At 37.9% G+C, this 20,083-nt stretch overlaps 1 protein-coding gene across 4 annotated transcripts in view; it reads right to left on the reverse strand.

Annotated features, from left to right (window-relative positions):
* atp11c (ATPase phospholipid transporting 11C (ATP11C blood group)) overlaps positions 1-20,083 on the reverse strand; it is a 70,018-nt gene that overhangs the window by 13,153 nt on the left and 36,782 nt on the right. For all 4 annotated transcript variants that reach the window (XM_073854230.1, XM_073854231.1, XM_073854227.1 and 1 more), the window contains exons 3-12: positions 17,913-18,002; positions 9,255-9,335; positions 8,588-8,695; positions 6,364-6,492; positions 5,889-5,977; positions 3,061-3,111; positions 2,678-2,742; positions 2,505-2,586; positions 2,232-2,382; positions 1,865-2,062 (exon numbers count right to left, since the gene is read on the reverse strand). In XM_073854230.1, coding sequence (XP_073710331.1) covers positions 1,865-2,062; positions 2,232-2,382; positions 2,505-2,586; positions 2,678-2,742; positions 3,061-3,111; positions 5,889-5,977; positions 6,364-6,492; positions 8,588-8,695; positions 9,255-9,335; positions 17,913-18,002 — 1,044 coding nt within the window. The remainder of the gene's footprint in view (positions 1-1,864; positions 2,063-2,231; positions 2,383-2,504; positions 2,587-2,677; positions 2,743-3,060; positions 3,112-5,888; positions 5,978-6,363; positions 6,493-8,587; positions 8,696-9,254; positions 9,336-17,912; positions 18,003-20,083) is intronic.

Below are 20,083 nucleotides of genomic sequence, written 5' to 3' on the forward strand. Positions count from 1 at the left end.
TGTAATTTAGATCAATCATCTGCATAACCATCCCAGCATGACCTCACAGCCCATGCAAGCTCAGACTGTGCGATCTGTGCCATCTGACACGACACAAACATCTGTGCCACAAAACGCCATGTTTCTTCCAGAGGTTCATGAAAAAGGCAAAAGGACGGTCGGCTCCCATTTCACGATAGAGATCTAAACTCTTGCAAATCTGAATCTACAAAATTGATCAAATTGTGTTATTTTGTTATTTCAGACAGTTTAGCCAATAGATGGTATATCATCAATTGCGCTGAAAATTCAGAGAAAGCTCTAACGTATACATCTACAAAACACTGTGCAGCATGTTTACTTACTAAATAAGCACCGGATTCCGACAAAATATTAGTTTGCGTCCACATAAAAAAACCATTACTCCCGCTATCGCTTAAATGACAGGAGAGGGACACGCCCACAGTCTCAACAGACTACCCCCTCACAGTATTCAGGACAGAATATGTCGAAAGTGGACAAAAGAGATCGATTTAAATACCAGGTGTAAACGTGATGTGTCTCTCTCGTCCACTTGTGAACCGATCAATGAAAACACGTCTTAATACCAAGTGTAAACAGCCACATAGTAACAACACAGCATTGGCTCTTGTCAATCATGTCAAGAGTGACATCTCGTTTGGCATGACGATGTAAATTTCTTTTCATCGGACGCACGCGCTGTCTCGCGTCTGGTCCGAACTTTACCTCTGGTTTCAGTTGTTTTAATGGTCTGACTAGTTGCTAAACTGAACTCTTGAACAAAAACCTCGTTGAAAATAACAAATGTTTTGGTTTCCTAGGTAATCTATGTGTTGTTTATTTTGCTTGTTATATAAATAAACTATTTTTAAAGTATTTTGTTGTTATTTATTCTTAGCAGAGTTTATCGGAAGTTACGTGTTGACCACGAACGCCGCTTGTTTATGTTGTTACTGCTGAAACCATCTATAGGCACTATGCAATCATATGACATTACATAACATCACATTAAGGGGGCGTCTGAATGCGTCCGAAAAGCCAGGCGGACACTGACTGTGGGCGCTTGTCAGCCTTTTTTAGCTAAGCACTTTGGTTGGTATGATCAGCCAAGGAGAAGTAACATTGACAAACTGAACGTTTCACCCAAAGATTAAAATATTTAACTCAGGGTTGAGTGTGGAAAAAACACCAGCTGCTGACATTTTTGAAAAGTGTGGTGCTTCCATTGGAAGCAATTGGAAACAATTTGATGTACCAATTTAACTGTTCCTACTAGGGGTGGGCCGACACAATTTTCTGTATCGATATTCGTCCGGTATTGGCGGAAATGGCCGGTTCGAATATCGAATAAGCTGGGGAGTACAATCCGATCCAATACCAACACAGACCTTGTCATGGCTGAGCAACATGAATTTGCATCAAGTTGCACTTTAAATTGTCCAAAGTTACACCTTAAGTTTCATTTTCAATTTTTGTGCTGATTAACTAAAAATGTTGCTACTAGTCTGTTTGAAACATTTAAATAAAAATAAAGCAGCAGCATTGCACAATGTTTCATTGAGTCTTGAATTTGCAAAGTCATAAAATGATGTTTGAGTTCTGTAGCTCTGTTTAAGCTTTTTGTACGGCTGACAAATGTGATTAAAACGGGGATAGAGATGGTATTGGATCGGTATTGACAGATACTCAAGGTTGTGGTATCGACATCGGTATCAGACATGAAATAGTGGTATCGACCCAGCCCTAGTTCCTACCGAATATAATTTTTTTAAAATAAAACCCTGTTCCCTGATTTCCAGCCACACCAAATATTCCTACTATTCGAGTCCCATACCTAAAGAAAAGTCAACGCAAAGTCTCTAACCTGGCCGAGTTCCTCATTAAGGTCTGAGGTGTTAACAAGTGCGCCCTCCTGGATCTCTGGGTCAAAGAAATCCTTATCCCAGGTGATGAAGAAAGAGCCCAGAAACTTTTGCATCTCCACAGTAACATACATGGACACGGGGATTATGAAGTTGAATAAGACCATGAAGGATAGGAAGTCTGTAAACATCTTTAAATACTGAAACAAAAACACAACATCATAAGAAAACATCAGAAGAGATTTTAAGGATGTTAAAATCACAGCTAAATCCTGATTTGGGATCTGTGTAAGTCATAAATTGACCACAGATGAATTTGCAATTTATATAAATTTTGTTGGATGTGTGCAAATTGGTTGGATTGCTCACCACGTAAGTATCTTTCTCCTTCTGAGTTTTCTGATTGTACCAGGGCTCATCCTGACCTTCTTTGCTCTGCCATACATACTTCAGTGTAGTGCACACTATGGCTTTACTGATGAGGATACAAAGATACACCAGCAGGAAAGCATTGATAGATCTGGAACGAAGAAAAATTTCAGATTTATCAACTGCTTTCTCAAATCGCAACGGTTAATTGATTAAAATTAATCAGAAAATCAATGTTACCCGGTTGGGTTATAATATCTTTCTCTTACGTACTTTTCGACAGCTGAACGTTTCTGAGATTTGCCTTGGTAGTTGAGGGCCATTTTCGTCTCCATTCCTGTGTATACTGCAACACCTTTAAAGGAAAAGGCAGAGTCTGTCCGGTAAATGTATTCCCTTTTCCAATCCCCAAATGATTCCTCCAATTAAAAGGTGCCGGGACCTACCATAAATCTTCTTGGTGTTTTTCAACGTAGCACCTTTTAGAAGAAGGTTCTCTGGGCCTAAAGATCTAAATCACACCATAAAAACAAACAATTATCCCAAGACACATTCTGGCATCCCAACCCACATTCACGTTACTTCTAAGGTGCAACATGGCTCTATGTAGGCTGGTTCGGTCTCATGAAGGACAAAGCGCTCATTAAAAATTTCAAACCAGTGACAAATGGGAGCGAGGCTTGAGAAGCTGCCAGGCTGCCTTAACTTAAATGCTGCTGTGGCATCATGGGTCGATGAAATAATGATCAGAGTAATGCAAAGGAAAAAGACTAGAGTGTCTAGGCAGGGTATATATTGGGCTCATGGGATTAACCAAAGGCAGTCTCACCTTACTGCTGGCTCCTGTTCTGGCTTGTAAATGTGCATACGTCCCACAAACCTACACAAGAAAAACAAGCTTCAGTCAGATGTTCAGTCCAATACAGTTTGTTCTATTATGTTTTTGCCATTTTTTATTTTTTGCTTCCTGCACAATAGACATTGTGTAACCATTAAGTATTTCTTATTTTTAGTTTTATATCCGTTTGAAATAACAAAACCACTCATTAATGATCAACGATCAAGTGAATAGGTAGGTTTTACTGTAAGCACTCTTATGGCCATATTGCATTTATGAAGTCATTACATTACTTATTTGACAAGCAAATGACACCACATCACATCTGCACTATATCAATCTATGACAAAACGATTGCTCTCATTTGAAATCATTAAGGCTTGGAGCACTGTAGTTTTGACAAGCCGCATGCTCATAACAAACAGCTTTGAGAGAAAGACATCAGCAGCAGCTCAAAATACATATTGGTCTTAAAGGGACACTCCCCCTTTTTTTAAAAATATGCTCATTTTCAGCTCCCCTAGAGTTAAACATTATTATTTTACTGTTTTGGAATCCATTCAGCTGATCTCCGGGTCTGGCGCTAGCACTTTAAGCATAGCTTAGCACAATCCATTGAATCTGATTAGACCATTAGCATCGGGCTAAAATAACCAAAGATAAACAAAAAAATAACCAAAGAGTTTCAATATTTTTCCTATTTGAAACTTGACTCTTCTGTAGTTACATTGTGTACTAAGTTGCGATTTTCTAGGCTGATATAGCTAGGACCTATACTCTCATTCTGGCATAATAATCAAACACTTTGCTGCTGTAACATGGCTGCAGGAGGCACAATGATATTACGCAGTGCCCGAAAATAGTCCCTTGGCATTGAAAGATACTAAGGGGACTATTTTCAGCTGGGGCGTAATATCATTGTGCCTGCTGCAGTCATGTTACGACAGCAAAGTCCTTGATTATTACGTCAGAATGATAGTATAGTTCCTAGTAGTGATAGACCGATATATCGGCCGGCCGATATATCGGGCCGATTTTTGTGAGTTTTATGTGTATCGGACGATATGTGGATGCTGTGTTCGCCGATATTTTTTCCGGCATTATTTACAGACAGAGTGTTGGAAGCCGCAAGCGATTGCAGGTCATCTGACTAAAAACAACCAACCTTTCCATGACAACATCGAAAGCTCGGCCTAACGCCTGATCATAGTTGAACAAAGCGGGTTTTTATTTCTCATCTCTATATATATATATATTTGTAGTAAAGTGCTAGAAATCAATATCCTTTGCTGAGTAGAAAATCGCAACTTTTAATTTTCCGTTGGTCTTAGTACACAATGTAACTACAGAAGAGTCAAGTTTAAAATAGAAAAATATCGAAACTCTGGTTATTTCTTTGGGGCACGATACTAATGGTCTAATCAGATTTTATGGATTGTGCTAAGCTATGCTAAAAGTGGTAGCGCCAGACCCGGAGATCAGCTGAATGAGCTCTAAGGGAGCTAGAAAATGAGCATATTTAAAAAAAAATGGAGTGTCCCTTTAACATATTACAGTTTGCACATTACCTTTCACACTGGAAAAAATGATTTAAGAAAAAAAAAATCTTAGTATTTTTGTCTTGTTTTCAGTAAAAATATCTAAAAATTCTTAAATTAAGATGCTTATTCTTGAGGAGCAAAACGACTCAAGAAAATAAGTCTAGTTTTTAAACCAAAAATATAAAATTTAAGTGATTTTGTGCATTAAACAAGCAAAAAAAAAAAAAAAAATCTGCCAATGGGGTAAGCTAATTTTTCTTGAATTTAGTGTTTAGGAGAAATGTTCAAGATTTTTTTTGTCGTTTTGCTCATCAAGAAAAAGCGTCTTAATTTAAGAATTTTTAGATATTTTTATTGAAAACAAGACAAAATACTAAGAAAATGTTTTCTTGAAAATAATTTTTTGCAGTGCAAGCCACAAATCCCCTAATACAATTTATCTACAGGGGAATTACCTTAAATTTCAGCCTAGTCTTTTCGACAAGCTACCACCACAAATATATTTCAGACCTGTGAGAAGCACTTATCAAGTAATGTGTGGTTAGAGTTCGATTGGTGCATCGCTTGACTGCATAGTCGCTCTATTAACGTAACCATTGCAATTGATAAAGTCAATCGGCCTTGTGGTTACTGAAATTCCTCTCTTTTAATTATTATTCCAATATGGTATATGCAAATGATCCTTGTAGGAAATGAACCAGTTACAAAGAAGATGCTTATTGCTATGACCCAACAGTCTGGCATATTGGCAACAGCCCTTTGATGTTTTTTTATAGAAAATTTTAGCAGCCGACATCTGGTGCTCTAGCTGATCAGAAATGCAAATGTTTTTCAGCCTGAGGTGAGTGCTGTAGTGAAACGTGCTTGCCAGTAGGGGGCAAATGAGAGTTTACACTACCAAAGTTAAGATAACAAAGTCTGCCTCTCTAAACAATATAAAGCTGTGTTTGCTCATAACAAAAGAGATGATGTGTGCTAAGTGGGTATAATTTAGTTCACCCTAAATTATACCTTATTACTTAATACAAAAACTGCATATCTATCAGCCAGAAAAATCTATAATTATACTTCCATTAAATAATGTATGGTAAGATAACACAGGAACCAATGAACAGACCTTTACTATAACACACTTTTTCATTCTTTCCCTACTAGAATGTTGGCAATTAAAATGACCTTTCTAACAGTGAGCCATATGGAAATACAGGTGGCAGTGCAAGGGTTTGTGTGGTAACTGTGTGTTTTTTATGTAGAACATGTTATCTATGGATTGCGTACTTGTAGAGGTCAGGCTGGGGCTGTTCACACTCGATGGTGGCAGTGAGATCCAGCAGGTCTCTCTCGATATCTGGCACTGTATAGTGTGTCTGTGGGCAAGACAGGAGATTTAGCAATGCAGGTCAACACAAATACAATTACACACAGAAATGTCACTGAGGAACATGTGGTAGGAGAGAGATGAGAAAAAGATGACAATGAGATCTGGGCCACCTATTTAAAGAATTCGGCTAAATGAGAGAAACCTTAGAATACATATTTTGTCAGAAACCAAACTGTAATGTAGTCTTGTTTTAAGAAAACTATTAAAATAATCGCTGTAAAAAAGCATATTAATACAATTGTGTGTGGTTCTGAGTGGTTTCTAAGTGGCCTGGATGTGCTTATATTAAGTCTATGGGACTATTCTTCTTAGCAATCATCACTGAACAGCAGTTGACAGATGATAAGATGAATGAGTGCCACATAAGCTCACTTTATGGTTGGATTCTCCATCAAGGCTCGCTGTGGTGACAAAACAAGTGTCGTCGTCTCGAGTGGACTGTAACAGAATCAGGTCACAGGGAAAGGTTTCGTCCTCCACCACTTCCAACACATCACCCACCTGAGCAGAAACACAGTTGACTTTTTCAGATATTCTAGAGATGCTTAACTCTTTCCCCGCCAATGACGAGTTATCACGTCAATTAAGAGAAAACATTTACCTGCTAATGACGCTTTCCTGATGAGTTTTTACAGTAATTTGTAATTCCGCTATTATACACTAGAAGGCGATTTATAAGAAACTAAAGCACACACCAAATTTAATTAATTTTAATTTATCGTTCTGAATCTGATCTCTAACAAAACGCCTTTACAAAAATGCAATTATTTCAGCTTTTTGCTCAAAATTTCGTATTTTAGAAGAAACCTACCCATATTTAAGAGGTTACAAAAAGAAAACAAATGAAGATAGGATAAAACTTGATTTCTTATTTTGTTTGTTTGAAAGCAGAGAGTCTGTTCTTTCATTTGATATATTTGTATGTTTATATATTTATAGAAGAAAATTTTCCTGGAAGGCATTTTGTGAAAATCACAAAAAATGCTGGTGGGCAACTTTTTAAAAAAGACTGCCAGGGAATGAGTTAAAGGGGACATTTCACAAGACTTTTTAAGATGTAAAATAAATCTTTGTAGGTGTGAGCAAAAATGTGCCGTTTTTGGATGCGTCCTTTTAAATGCAAATGAGCTGCTGAAATGCAAACACTCATGCCCATAATGGTGGTTTGTTGAAATTAAAACTCAATTGTGCTGTCAATTATTTCTCTCTCTATGCACTACATGACAGTGCCATGGTTGGATGGTGCAGATTAGTGATGATTTGTTTGATAAGGGTTGATCCAAAATGAGCGTGTGCCTGAGGGGGCCACGGTTACCTGCGATTACAAGTCATCCAAACATTTTTTTAATGATATTCGTGTTGCAATTGGTCAGGTTGTTTGAAATAAAGATGCCAATTAACTATTTTTAAACAATTACCACTTTTAAACTTTAAAAAAAGCTACATCAAATTTTTTAAACTTCTGACATCACAAGGGAAGCCAAATTTCAATGCCCAATTTTTTCACATCCTTGCAGAGAATGGTTTACCAAAACTAAGTTACTGGGTTGTTCTTTATCACATTTTCTAGTTTGATGGAAGAACTGGGGACCCAATTATAGCACTTAAACATGAAAAAAGTCAGATTTTCATTATAAGCCCCCTTTAATATATATGTGACCATCAGCTCTTGCGAACCTTGCAAGTCTCTTTTTAAAGGATCACATAAATAAAACAATAAAACATTGAGCACTGAGCAAAAGTATGCCACATTTCTTTGGTCCCAATCCAGACAGCAGATGACTCTGAGCCGGATCCGTACCAAATCCGCGCCGAAGTCTGGCCCGGAGTCATCTGCTGTCTGAGACTGATTTGTACACCCTGATGTCAAAATTCTTTTATTCTCATTCAACTTATGTCTTCTTATACTTTGCATATTTCTGTACTGCATATATGCGGTTCTTCTTTTCTCCAGTTTATTTTTAAACCTTAGTATCAAAATGTATGTTTTATGTGTTGGGGTCAGCAAAATGTAATCTAATGTAAAATATGGGTCCTGAAAGAAAGTCAACTGGGGAGCACTTTACAGATCATGAGAATGGGACAATAATACTAAAATTTTAAAACGTTCACTACTTTATCCAAAGTGTACACTTTTCTATCAGGTACACACAACTAGCAAAAGTGTCTTGTATGCACATTGTTTTAAATATAACTATCAGCTAATGATGTTCAAGCTTCTGCATCTTTTATGTATGTTTTGATGAGCAGTGGGACATGTGGGACTGACAGTGTTTGGTTATGTGATTGCTAAGTGTAACAGCTGAAACAATATCAGCTGCCAGAAAATCTGGAGAAATATGGTAATAAAACGGTGGCAGGAAATAACAAACTATTGCCCAGCTGTACCAGCAAAAATGTACAAATTGCTGTGACTACAATTGTTTTAAAGTGCCTTTGTTCCATTTCACAAATGGCAATGAAATACTCCCTGCTGTGGATGCCCCTAGTGGGCATACTTCATTCGCACACAGAAATGAAGTATGGCAGCCTGCCACACCCTGATCCCTGACTGTTATTTGGGAAATCTGAACGGGGTGCAGCATTGGAATGGTACCTTGATCCTCTCACTGTCTTTCCTCACCCACTGGCCGTCCTCTAATACAATCACCTTGTACTTATTCACTTCATAGTCTGCCTTATGCCGCAGCCAATCCTCATAACCCTAGAAAGAGAGAGAGAGGTGAGAGATAATGTGGGAACATTGTGCTGGTGTGTTAAAACGCTGTATGAATCCAGCAGAAAGTCAAGTGAGGACTGTCTAAAACACCTTTTGAGTGAATGTGCAAAAGTATGAGCAAAGGACACAGCTGAGGAAGTCACTTGAAGTTGTACATGCCCCGCGGGCGTCTATTTCAAAGCCCAGTTAAAGGCTAAACCCCTCTCAGTGTGGGGCCACACTGATATTAGGAAGGAAGTTGACCTTCTATTGTGCTTTAACAAAAAGATTGTGGAAACGTTGATCCTGAAACAATACATCTAAAGCTGTGTGAGGACCACTGTGTTGTGATAAGCCCCTGGATCATTTGTTTTGTGTGTGAGAGATTGACCCTTGGTTCAGCCGGACTCACGTCCAGGGTCGACATTATTTAAACACTGACACACAGCTATAAAACACAAGTGCTGTCGCGATGGGCAGAAAGACGATGGCCCTGGGCTGAACAAGAGGGAGTGCGATAATCAAAGAGAGAGATGGAAAGATCATACATTTTAAAGTAACTAACCTGTTTAATGGCCGTCACTGTGATGACAAAAAACAGAGGTAGGCCACTGGTTACAGGGCTGGTTGGGGTATCAACAATAACCTTTAGAAAAAGACCACACAGAGAATGTATTGTTAATGAAACAGGAAATTGTTGTTGCAATCTGACCGCACAAATTTGGTCATAACTGTTACAATAAAACATAAATAAATACACATATAAAAAATAAAGAAATGTATAGCGTCACACATTGGTTACGTCACGCTAGGTTGTCTCTCATTAAAAACTTAATTTTGCTCAGGAAAACAAATATTTTTAAATGTATGCCAAATAGTGCAATTAAGTAATAAATAAATAAAAATCACAAAAATTATTTGTACAGATGTTTAGGTTGTTGCATTTGAATATGCACTGATATATTGGCCAATTATTGGTTTCCGGCGATAAAAGCAATTTTTTTATTTAGCCAATAGTCATGGCCGATATATCAGTCAATCAAAAGAGAACAGGAAAATGCAATGAATTTGAGCTCTGTGTATAGAAAATGTAAAGAAACATCTGTAGTTTAATGTTCCATATTATTGGTCATTATATGAGTGAATAACATTCATAAAATTTTATCTTTAGAATTTAGTTAATGAAAGTTAATATAACCACCAAGGTATCGGTATAAGTAGGGCTGTCACGGATATTAAATTTGGCTGACGATTAATTGCCTAATATATTGTGGCGATAATAAATTGCCTGTTTTAGGACTTTGACGATTATGACAATTAATTGTCTGTTTTATTGCTTTGATATTTATTTGTCATTATTATTAATTTTCTATTATTTAATTACTATTTTTTTGTTAATTCATGAAATTATTTATATACGTTGTGATTATTTAATTAAATCTTTTGCAAGGTTTACCTGTGTGTTATGTGTATTAATATTTAAAAGTAATTATTTAATGAAAATATCTTTCAAAAACTGAAACATTTTCATAAGAAATGAACACAATAAAGTGTCTGAAAAATAACTGAAAATAAAAATGCAATCAGACTATACCAAAACAGGTCTAAAATAGTAACCAATCCTACAAAGGTCAAATTATTACTGGACCACATGTCTGTAGTGGCTGAAAAAAATCAAATCCTTACAGATCTTTAAAAATAGAATCATTCACTTCCCTAAATTTGTAATTGGTGTTTTGAAAATGTATGTTTTACCTGGCAGTTCATACTGCTAATCAAAGTTTTGTAGCATTTCTTTAAATGTGTTTTTTTCACTGCATTGAATGGATTTGCAATGTATCACGTTACGCTGTTAGTTAAGGAGCGCCATCTGATACGGTCTCGTTTATACAGGTGCTGCAGCTCCCTCTTGTGTTTTTTAAAGAGATGTGCAATCATTGCGGTGATCTGAAATCATCGCGATGAGGTCAAACTTTTTTTTATTATTTAATCACTGTGACAGCCCTAGGTATAGGCCAATATCAGTCCAAATAATTGGCTATCCGTGGAAAAATATAATATCGATGCATCTCTAATTACATTATAATATATTTGCACTTAACATCTGTCATGACGTTAATCCTTCCTGATAGCACAGGACAACATTAAATACAGTAATAGTCTATCTTTAACATGTTTTCACACCTTGATACTTTTAGAAACACAAGGTCATCAATGACCAGTGTTAGATAGGAGTTCCTGTGTTTTCTGTGTAGAGGATAGGTGTGAACTCAAGATCATAGAGGTGTGAACATTCTGTCCGTCCTCAACTGAGCTACGGCCAACACAAAGCACACTGTATCCCCCTTTACAAACAAGAACCCTGCAGGGCCGGGCTGAAAGAGACCAGAGCAAAAAACTGCACGACACAGTCAATTGAGCCAACCAGAGCGCCGCATCTCCACTGCAGAAAACCGCTTAAACACACACATAAAGATGCCCTGTGGTGAGATGGTGCTAAAATTCCAGTACGAAGGGAGTGTTAAGCTGGCAGGACTTCAGAAGGTGAAACCAATCTCAGAATAGAAGTACTTAAGCTCAAAGTTAATAATCCTCATCTCCCCCCACCACACACATGCTAAAAACCCTTACTCAGTTTAAGTCTAATCCTTAAAAAATCATCTACAATATTCACATGCACAAACTGTACTTTTGAACTCTCACAAACTGTCACGAGACATCTTAGCTGCTTGCAAGTCCATGTATTAAACATATCCCCCCGAAGTGGTTGGTTAAATAAAATGCAAAAAAAAAAAAGAATTTCCGATTCATTACTAAGACTTGAAAAAGTAACCAAAAAAATTATACTTCTCTTATTTACAAATATCTTCAACGTTGTGTTTTGACCCGATGTTCACAGTCAATTGCCATTTTCACTTGAGCTCATGCACTATGCGAGCACCCAAAAACCTGCGTCACCCAGAAAAAGCATGTGGCGTTCAATGACATTTTGGATCAACCTAAGCTTTTATTCTGTAAAAGAAAATATCACGAGCACTGCCCGGTGTGCGCGAGGTCTTACTTTTTCCGGGACAGGTCAGCGCTCTCAGACAAAAATCTCTCAGCTAAAAATCTCAGCTCTCCTGTGGGAAATGCAAAAAAAGCAATGTTGTGTAGTCTTTTAATCTGTTTATTTGCCTCCTTATTTCCAACTCTGTTTGAAACAAAGTTATTTGCGGAGTTATTTTCCTTGCAACAGTTGCGCCTCCTTTTCTGACTGGTGGCTCTCCACAGTTTGTGATTTTTGGTGATTGCCACGCAATCGGAGTAACCACCTAAACTGAGATGTTTACATGACATTTCCATGATGATCTTCATTCTAAACTTTACAGATCATTAGGGCTGCATGGGCAAAAAAATCGTTTTTTCGATTAATCTTTTTTTTTACGTGGTCGATTCAGAATCGATTCTCAAAGAGCAGAATCGATTTTTTCCTTTTTTTTTCGGAAAACATTGAACGTAACATTAACGTTAATTAAATTATTAGTCTTCTTCACTAGATGTCACCCTCTTTTTTTCCTTGCACGATGTTACCAAGGAGCCTGTCATTCTTTTATTAAGTGCTTAAAATGGCGGTTTTAGGTGCTTCATTGACGTTGATCCCACATTCACATAATAAGTAAGGGATGGGAGCATTTTAGATTTCGCAAGCAGGACGACAACGATAGTGTTGTAGCTTTTAGTTTCTTTTTATTAATTACCCACTTGTAAACTTATGTTCACTGTTTTTTTTATTAATATAGTATTTGTATTAAATCTATATTCATTGAGTTGAATCGAGAATCGAAATCAAATCGATTTGACAGCTTGTGAATCGAAATTGAATCGATCTGGAACATCTGAATCAATACCCAGCCCTACAGATCATCTAGATGACATATTTATTATTCCATAAAACTATTATAAGAACAAGTAGTTAAATCCTCTTCTTTCCGTTTACAAACATGTCGTAATTACACAAAGACAAATGGCTTTAATCTGACATTTACAATGAAATCTGACTTGATCTCAAATTATAAATCATGATTAAACGGCACGTTGGAATGCTTGAACCGGATTGGCTACTCGCAACATTTGCAGGTTTGTTTGCAGATAACAACCGCACATAACTAATAACAGACAGTAACCCAGAGGCTGCAAATCATTTTGACAGGTACAGTTCAATATTACACTAATAGTAAATATAAATATGCATTTTAATAACATATATAACATTATATTTACAAAATTATTAAAACAAAGAGTGTGTGACATTTGAATGTCTTGTCTTATCTTAAAAAAACATAAAAAACCGATGACTCATCTTGCACTACTCAGATTACTATCTAATGAAATGCTCTCTACAATGAGAATATCCCTCTCTTGTTTATAATGCCCAAACATCCTTTTAGTTGAAATTGCATCTAAAAGAGGTAAATTCGGAAGGTATTTCTAACACACAAGTTACACAAGTCGCACAAGTTACAGCTCGCAGAGCAACACAGAAATACCCATGACAAGAATAAAATTTTTTGCCCGTGGGCCTATGCTGATGTAATAGTGCACCACCGTGAGAAATAGGCGTGTGCATGTTTACAGAAGCACAGGCCCGTCAAGCATTAAACACATCTCCTAGCTGCCACATGTCCCTTGACAGCTGTGAAGCAGTATAACCGTCAAAAGCACAGAGAGCAGAAAAACAGGGAAAGAAAGAGGCTTTCCTGTTAACTCAACACGCCTGTAGCAAAACATTCAAACATTGTTAGCCCACGTAAAACTCATATGGGTGGGTGTTTTGGGTGGTGGCCAGAAACTTGCTAGGTGGGCTGCTTGCATGTAAAAAAACTGGTCTATGTGACATTCACTAATTTACATAACAAGTCTCTAATTATAAAGAGCAGTAGCTCTTGACCCATGTGAATACAACCCCTGGTGTTTCTCTCCTCCTGTCTGCAGGAGTCTGGCAGAAAGAGCTCTAATGCACCCTTGGCTTTTGCAGGTGATGAATGCTGTCGGGGCAAGCGGCGCACATAGTTTTTTATTTAATAAACTGATCAAGACCCATCTGGATGAAGCTGACTGCAGCATCCCGCTCGATTAAAAATATGAAGGTAGAGGCCGCCCAAACTGCTGAGGACAGATTGTCCTGTGCTTTTCAATAGTCTCTGTCTTTAATACTCATACGTGTTGGGAGTCCATTCACCTGGATCTCTCTGTAACCAACAGCGATGCTCATACAGTTCATCAGCGGCTGTAATGAAATACATTGACTTTTTTGATGAAGTGCTGCCCTACTGTCATTTTTTATACTGATGTAAAACACTCAATACCTATCACTGCCAGACCCAACGCACCCGTTCTTGCACGTAAAATACATCCATTTAACCGCCACCCTGAGGGAGCCAATTCCCAAAGCAAATGCTGAACACATGAGTTACTGCCCTTACAGAGGCAGACGGGCGTGTGCATTTGTGTACATTTTTGGAATAACACAGACCATAGTCAGAGTAGATGGCACATAATGTGCAGCAAATGAAAATGAGAGACCAGAGAGCAGGGTGTATAATGCCTTATTATTTGGCACATTTGAGTATGCTTTGGAAGTTGAAAACTGATCAGTAAACACTTAGAGCAAGCACATATCGTTTCAATGTAACTTAAAAGGCACAATATGCAAGTTTTCACCACTAGAGGTCGCATTTATAAAAACAATAATGAAAACAAAGCTTGATGGTGGTATGAGGTAGAGCGAAACGATGGGAAATGTCATTCTTACCATCTAGAGGTGTATAGAATAGGGATGGGATGGTATGAAAAATTCATATCATGATTATAGTGACCAAAGTTATCACGGTTATCAATATTATCATGGTTTTGTTAAAATGAGATGGAAATTTTCAAAAAGAACTGATAGCAGGACTCTAGACTGGCACCAAATGGTGGCATTTTGCCACCAAAATTTGAAAGTGTGCCACTGAATTTTACATCCAGTCGCGCATGTGCGACCAGTAAATTTGACATTTTTTTGTGATGTGACACTTAATTTGAAACAGCACATCATACTTTCTGCATCTATCATTAGAGTATTTATTAGTTATACAGTGGAAATTAGTAGAAATGTGAATATTTGGATAGCATGTTGATTTACAGTGTGTGCCCCTAAATTTTTTGGATGCTCCCCTTAAATTTTTTAGTGGGGGCCCACTGTGCTCCTAGTGAAAAGAGCGATGGATACACACACTGAACAAGTTTTATTTTTGAGAAATGTATTTCTGTGGTAAAAAAATAAATAAATCTGTCTAATAAGTTAACGTGAATGAATACAATACATTATCCCTTAAATGCCTTGTGCAAAAAAACTATGTTGCATGTGCGCGCCTGCGTCAAACTAATTCGGGCTGAACAGGATTTACAGCGAGTTTTCAAAATCACGGTAATCAAACACGATTGTAATGATAATTACATTTTAAATGATAATACTAACTGTCAGGACATTTTATCATAGTTAATCGTAAGAAGAGTTACACCGCACTCACGATCAATAAGGTGCTAGACAATAAAGTAGTCAATGAAAATAAAGACGTCTGCACACTTAAATCCTTGGCAGCAGGTTTTAATAACCAAGCTTTCGGTCAAAAGACCATCTTCAGGGTACAAGTGCATTAAATATATCACACTGTGCAAGTAGTTTTAAGACATTTTATTTCAAAAATATATCACACATTGTGACTTTAATTCAAGCTTCAAGTCACCAATAAATCAATGATGTTTTTGGCTGCAAGTATGAAAATCTTAAAGGGGCCATGGCACAAGAGCACGTATGTGAAGTTTTAGCTCAAAATAACGTACAAATAATTTATTATAGCATGTTAAAATTGCCACTTTGTAGGTGTGTGCAAAAATGTGCCATTTTGTGTGTGTCCTTATAATGCAAAGGAGCTGATGAAATTCAAACACTGATCACAATGATGGTGGTTTGTTGCAATTAAAACTCAATTGTGCTTTTCTCTGCACTAAATGGCAGTGCTGTGGTTGGATAGTGCAGATTAAGGGGTGGTGGTATTATTATAATAAGAGCTCCTTATGACATCATAAGGAGAGCCAAATTTCAACAACCTATTTTTTCATGTGCTTGTAGAGAATGGTTTACCAAAACTAAGTTACTGGGTTGATCTTTTTCACATTTTCTAGGTTGATAGAAGCACTGGGGACTCAATCATGGCACTTAAATATGGAAAAAGTCAGAGTTTCATGCCATGGCCCCTTTAAAGAATATCACGGTGCCCCAAAACATTGTCAAAAAATGCATTTGCAGATGATATCCTTCAAAACTTACAGCCTTTCACTTGCACCAAAAGGGATCAACAACTTTTCTGATGTAATTTTGCACTTCCTTAGATTTCTGTAAAGGTAAATCAAACAACTACTGGTTATTTTAAAAGAGGAGACAGAGGAAGTTTTGTCTTGCCATAACTTCCCGTTTTAGTGAAAATTACCTCAATGTACTAAACACAGCTGCACATTTCAAAAATCCTCAGTGTGTCATTAAATGGACAATTGTGTCATTCTTTACTCTCGTCTTTCCAAACATATTTGACTTTCTTAGCTTTTTGTGAAGACATTTCCCAAGAAAAGAAGCTCATTTAATTGCATTTCCCAAGTATTTCTTTTTTTTTTAAATAAAATGGAGACGAATGGGAAATGAGGCAAGGCTTCCACAGAAGAAAGTCATGCTTACAAAGTGTTTGGGAAGTGAGGAGTGGGTTACAAAACCTGCAATCTCTGTAATTTTATTTAATGGCAATAATAGCACAGAAATGAAACAGTTCACCTTTAAAAAATAACTTGTGCACCATTTCATGTATTGGTTACAAATTTAAAACCTAGGTTACAAGACAATGAAGCTCACTGAACGGTCCAATTGTCCAGCCCTAGCTCACAGCCTTGCATTCAATTCACACTAAATGAAGCATGACATCAACAACAAGGTCTATACACAAACAGCCAACTCCTTTTATTTCACACTCTCTATTGCATTTACACACAAGTTTATGTGCCAATTTCCTCTTGACACACTTCCACTCAGCCACACAGCTGGTTAGCGCAACCTTTCATCCGTGTAAACCCACGTAGGTACGGAGAACATTCCAGCAGAATGTGTGTCAAAATGTGCTTGAGAGACAAGAGATCCCCCCTCCTCGCCCATCTCTTTTCCCATCAGGGCCTGGCAAACGCACGCAGTGCTATTTTTAGCACGCTTGTGTTTTTTATCACTCAGCGTCTATTTGTAGCTCAAAAGACTTACAGAGGGCTTCCTGGCTGCTGACGTAAGCGGTGCCGTGCTGCAGAGGAGTGTGTGGGGTGAGAGAGAGAGAGAAAGAGGGAGAGAGAGAGAGAGAGAGAGAGAGAGAGAAAATGGAAAAAAGGAACAAAGCAATAAGGAAGAGAGAGGGGGTGAGAAACAGAATAAATGAAGGTATAAAGGGGGGAAAGTGAAGGTGTGATGTTGCGTTTCCAATGGGTCTCGGGAGAGATGTGCAACTCCATTTGTAGGCTGGCGATTTAAGCACGAGTCTCATGCGACAGGCGACGATGTGTGTCTCCTCTCATGCTGTTATAATAGCAGTGTGGGTGGGGAGACTTAGTCATAGAGGATGAGGATAGCCTCCAGAGGAAAGCTGGATTAGTAGAGGAAGCACCTGAGGATCTCTCACAAACACACACAGTTCATGTCACATTATGGATGATGGCACTGTGTGCACACAAACAGCTGTCTAAAACATTGTCAGCTTCCTTGGCATCCACAGTCAATAATTTAACAAGGTGGATGCTGGATTTAAACAACATGCACCATGTGTCAAACCACAGTAAACCATGAGCCCATATGTGTTCCACACCATGTGCATCTGACAGTAGCCAGGCCACATGCTTATCATATATCAACCGTCACCGACTATTAAACACGCAAACGACATTAAACAGAATCAGTTGTTTACACGGTTCTGCTCTCTAGTTTAACTAAGGTCGTTTCCATGTGCTTTTATGGAGGCTTTCTCATCTCACGGTCTCCCTCTGCAACCATCACGAGTCTAATGGCACCAGTTCAACGCATGCAGAATCAGCCAAGCTATGAGTCACACATGAACATCATCTCATCCACACACAGCTTGTTTTTTAGAGATGGTGAAGGGATGCGTTCACTTACTTGTACCAGGAATATGATGAGGAAGTAAAAATTAGCGATTCTTCTAAACTGCTCGAAGAGATTCTTTGGCAGGAAGTTCCACACGGTGTACTTGGAGAAGTAAAAAAAACACAGCTGTTAAATAAAGAATAGAAAAAAAACTATCTCAGATTAGGAGTATCAAAGTTGATCTCAGTCATTGATTTTTTAAACTGATTTCAATTTTGACCAGTGGTGGCTCGTGACTGCTCATCCGAGGGGCGCAAATTCGTGTTTGTTGCTTCATGTAAACCATGTGCATTACGTGTTTTGTCAAAATAAGTGCCTGCTGCACAAGCATCAAAACACGCTCACGTTTACAAAATACACGCAAAACACTCACTTAACCGTAAACTCTGATTACGCATGAGATTATGCGAGTATCTGGCAAACGCAAGCGTCTCTTTAATCATAAACCCTTTAGACGCATCTGCAGCAGGCACTTATTTTGACAAGACATGTGATGCACACAGGATCTTTCGATGCACAGAACACACATTTAAAAAAAGGAACCACACACATGATGGGCTACATACATGTCGTGACGAACTTCGCATCGAGCGCCCTCGAAAAAAGTAGTCACTAGTAGCCGCCACTGATTTTGACATGACCTCACTTAGTCAATAAAGATATCAAGGTTATATTTTTACAGAATGCTCTTTAGATTATGTATAATGATTTTATGTAGAAAAAAGTACATTAAAAATATGACTTTAGGTGGGTTTTCATGGGCAGGGTCACAAATTTGGTGCTCACTTTCATTGTGCGGAAAAGATTCTGCAAGATGACTCCACAGATATTTATGTTCCACAGACAGACAATCGAATCTACTTTTTAGGCGAATCATTTATATAAAGCAATTTTTGTCAAATGTGGGGATGAATGTTCACCCACATCCTGATGAAAAGCTGGAGAATGGATTAAATGCATTGCATATTTATGAACCCTTTTGTTTGTGCTATTCTTGGAGAGGGAGCTGGGATGACTTCAATAGCTCCAGAGCTCTCTGATGTGTGTGACCAGGCGTTAGCTCTCTGAGCAGGTATTGCATTGATGTAGATTAGCGGCTTATCGCCTCCGTTCGGCTAACCCTAAGCAAACCTGCCACTTGATGCACCTGGCATCTCACCGTTTCTCCACCTGTCATTTTGTAAACGTAACAAAACGTTTTTCTAAAGTAGAAATATTCCACACGGTCCATCAATGACCTCCCTATTGAGGAAAAACTGCATTATACTAAAATAGTGATAATGATTTGAGCTAGATCATTTCACATTGCAAATCACTGTTCTTTTGAACATTTCATGTCAACTACCTATCAGCAAAATAACCCTCAATAAAACCAAGAAAACACACACATACTGACACTGGGTCTAATGTGAGGAGGGGACAGAGAGAGCAAAAAAAAAAATTTAAGGTGGACAACTCTTGCCACCTGATCTAACCATCATGGCTAAATAATGGATCACCAAGGGTGTGAAAGCGAGGGGGGGCTGGAGCAACAGCAATAGGATAAAACAAATAAATCATAATTTCTAACATGGGTGCCATGGCTAACATACACTGCTAGCCAACCAAGATGGCAAGGGATGAGAATATATAATGATGTTATGTTGGAAATATAGCTTAAACTAATTAAATAGATTGTTCTGAACAATATCAGGTGACTTTTTTCATTGATTTTCTCTTTTATAGACCGTCTCATCGGGCGCACATGCAGTGATGCGATAAGCGTCTGGTCCGAACTTTATTTCTGGTTTCTGTTTGTTTAATGGTCTTACTAGTTTCTGTAACTGAACTCTTAAACAAATACCTCGTCGAAAGTAACAAATGTTTTGGGTTCCTATGTAATCTACGTGTTGTTTATTTTGCTTGTTATATAAATAAACTACTTTAAAAGGACTTTGTTGTTATTTATTCTTCGCAGAGTTTACCGGAAGTTACATGATGACCACAAAAGCGGCGTGTTTATGTTGTTACTGCTGAAACCGTCCATATAAGCCTGGAACACAGGTGAACACACTAGGCCCAGTGGCATCTCCGGAGCTCTTTTAGCAAAAAAAATGGATCCAAGGGATGACCCGGAGAAAAGGTTATGTCCAGTGTAAGTGGGAAAATGCAAAGCAGATGTATAAAGATGTTTAAACACTGCA

Source organism: Misgurnus anguillicaudatus, chromosome 16 (genome assembly GCF_027580225.2).
Source record: "Misgurnus anguillicaudatus chromosome 16, ASM2758022v2, whole genome shotgun sequence".
NCBI classification, from domain to species: Eukaryota; Metazoa; Chordata; class Actinopteri; order Cypriniformes; family Cobitidae; genus Misgurnus; species Misgurnus anguillicaudatus.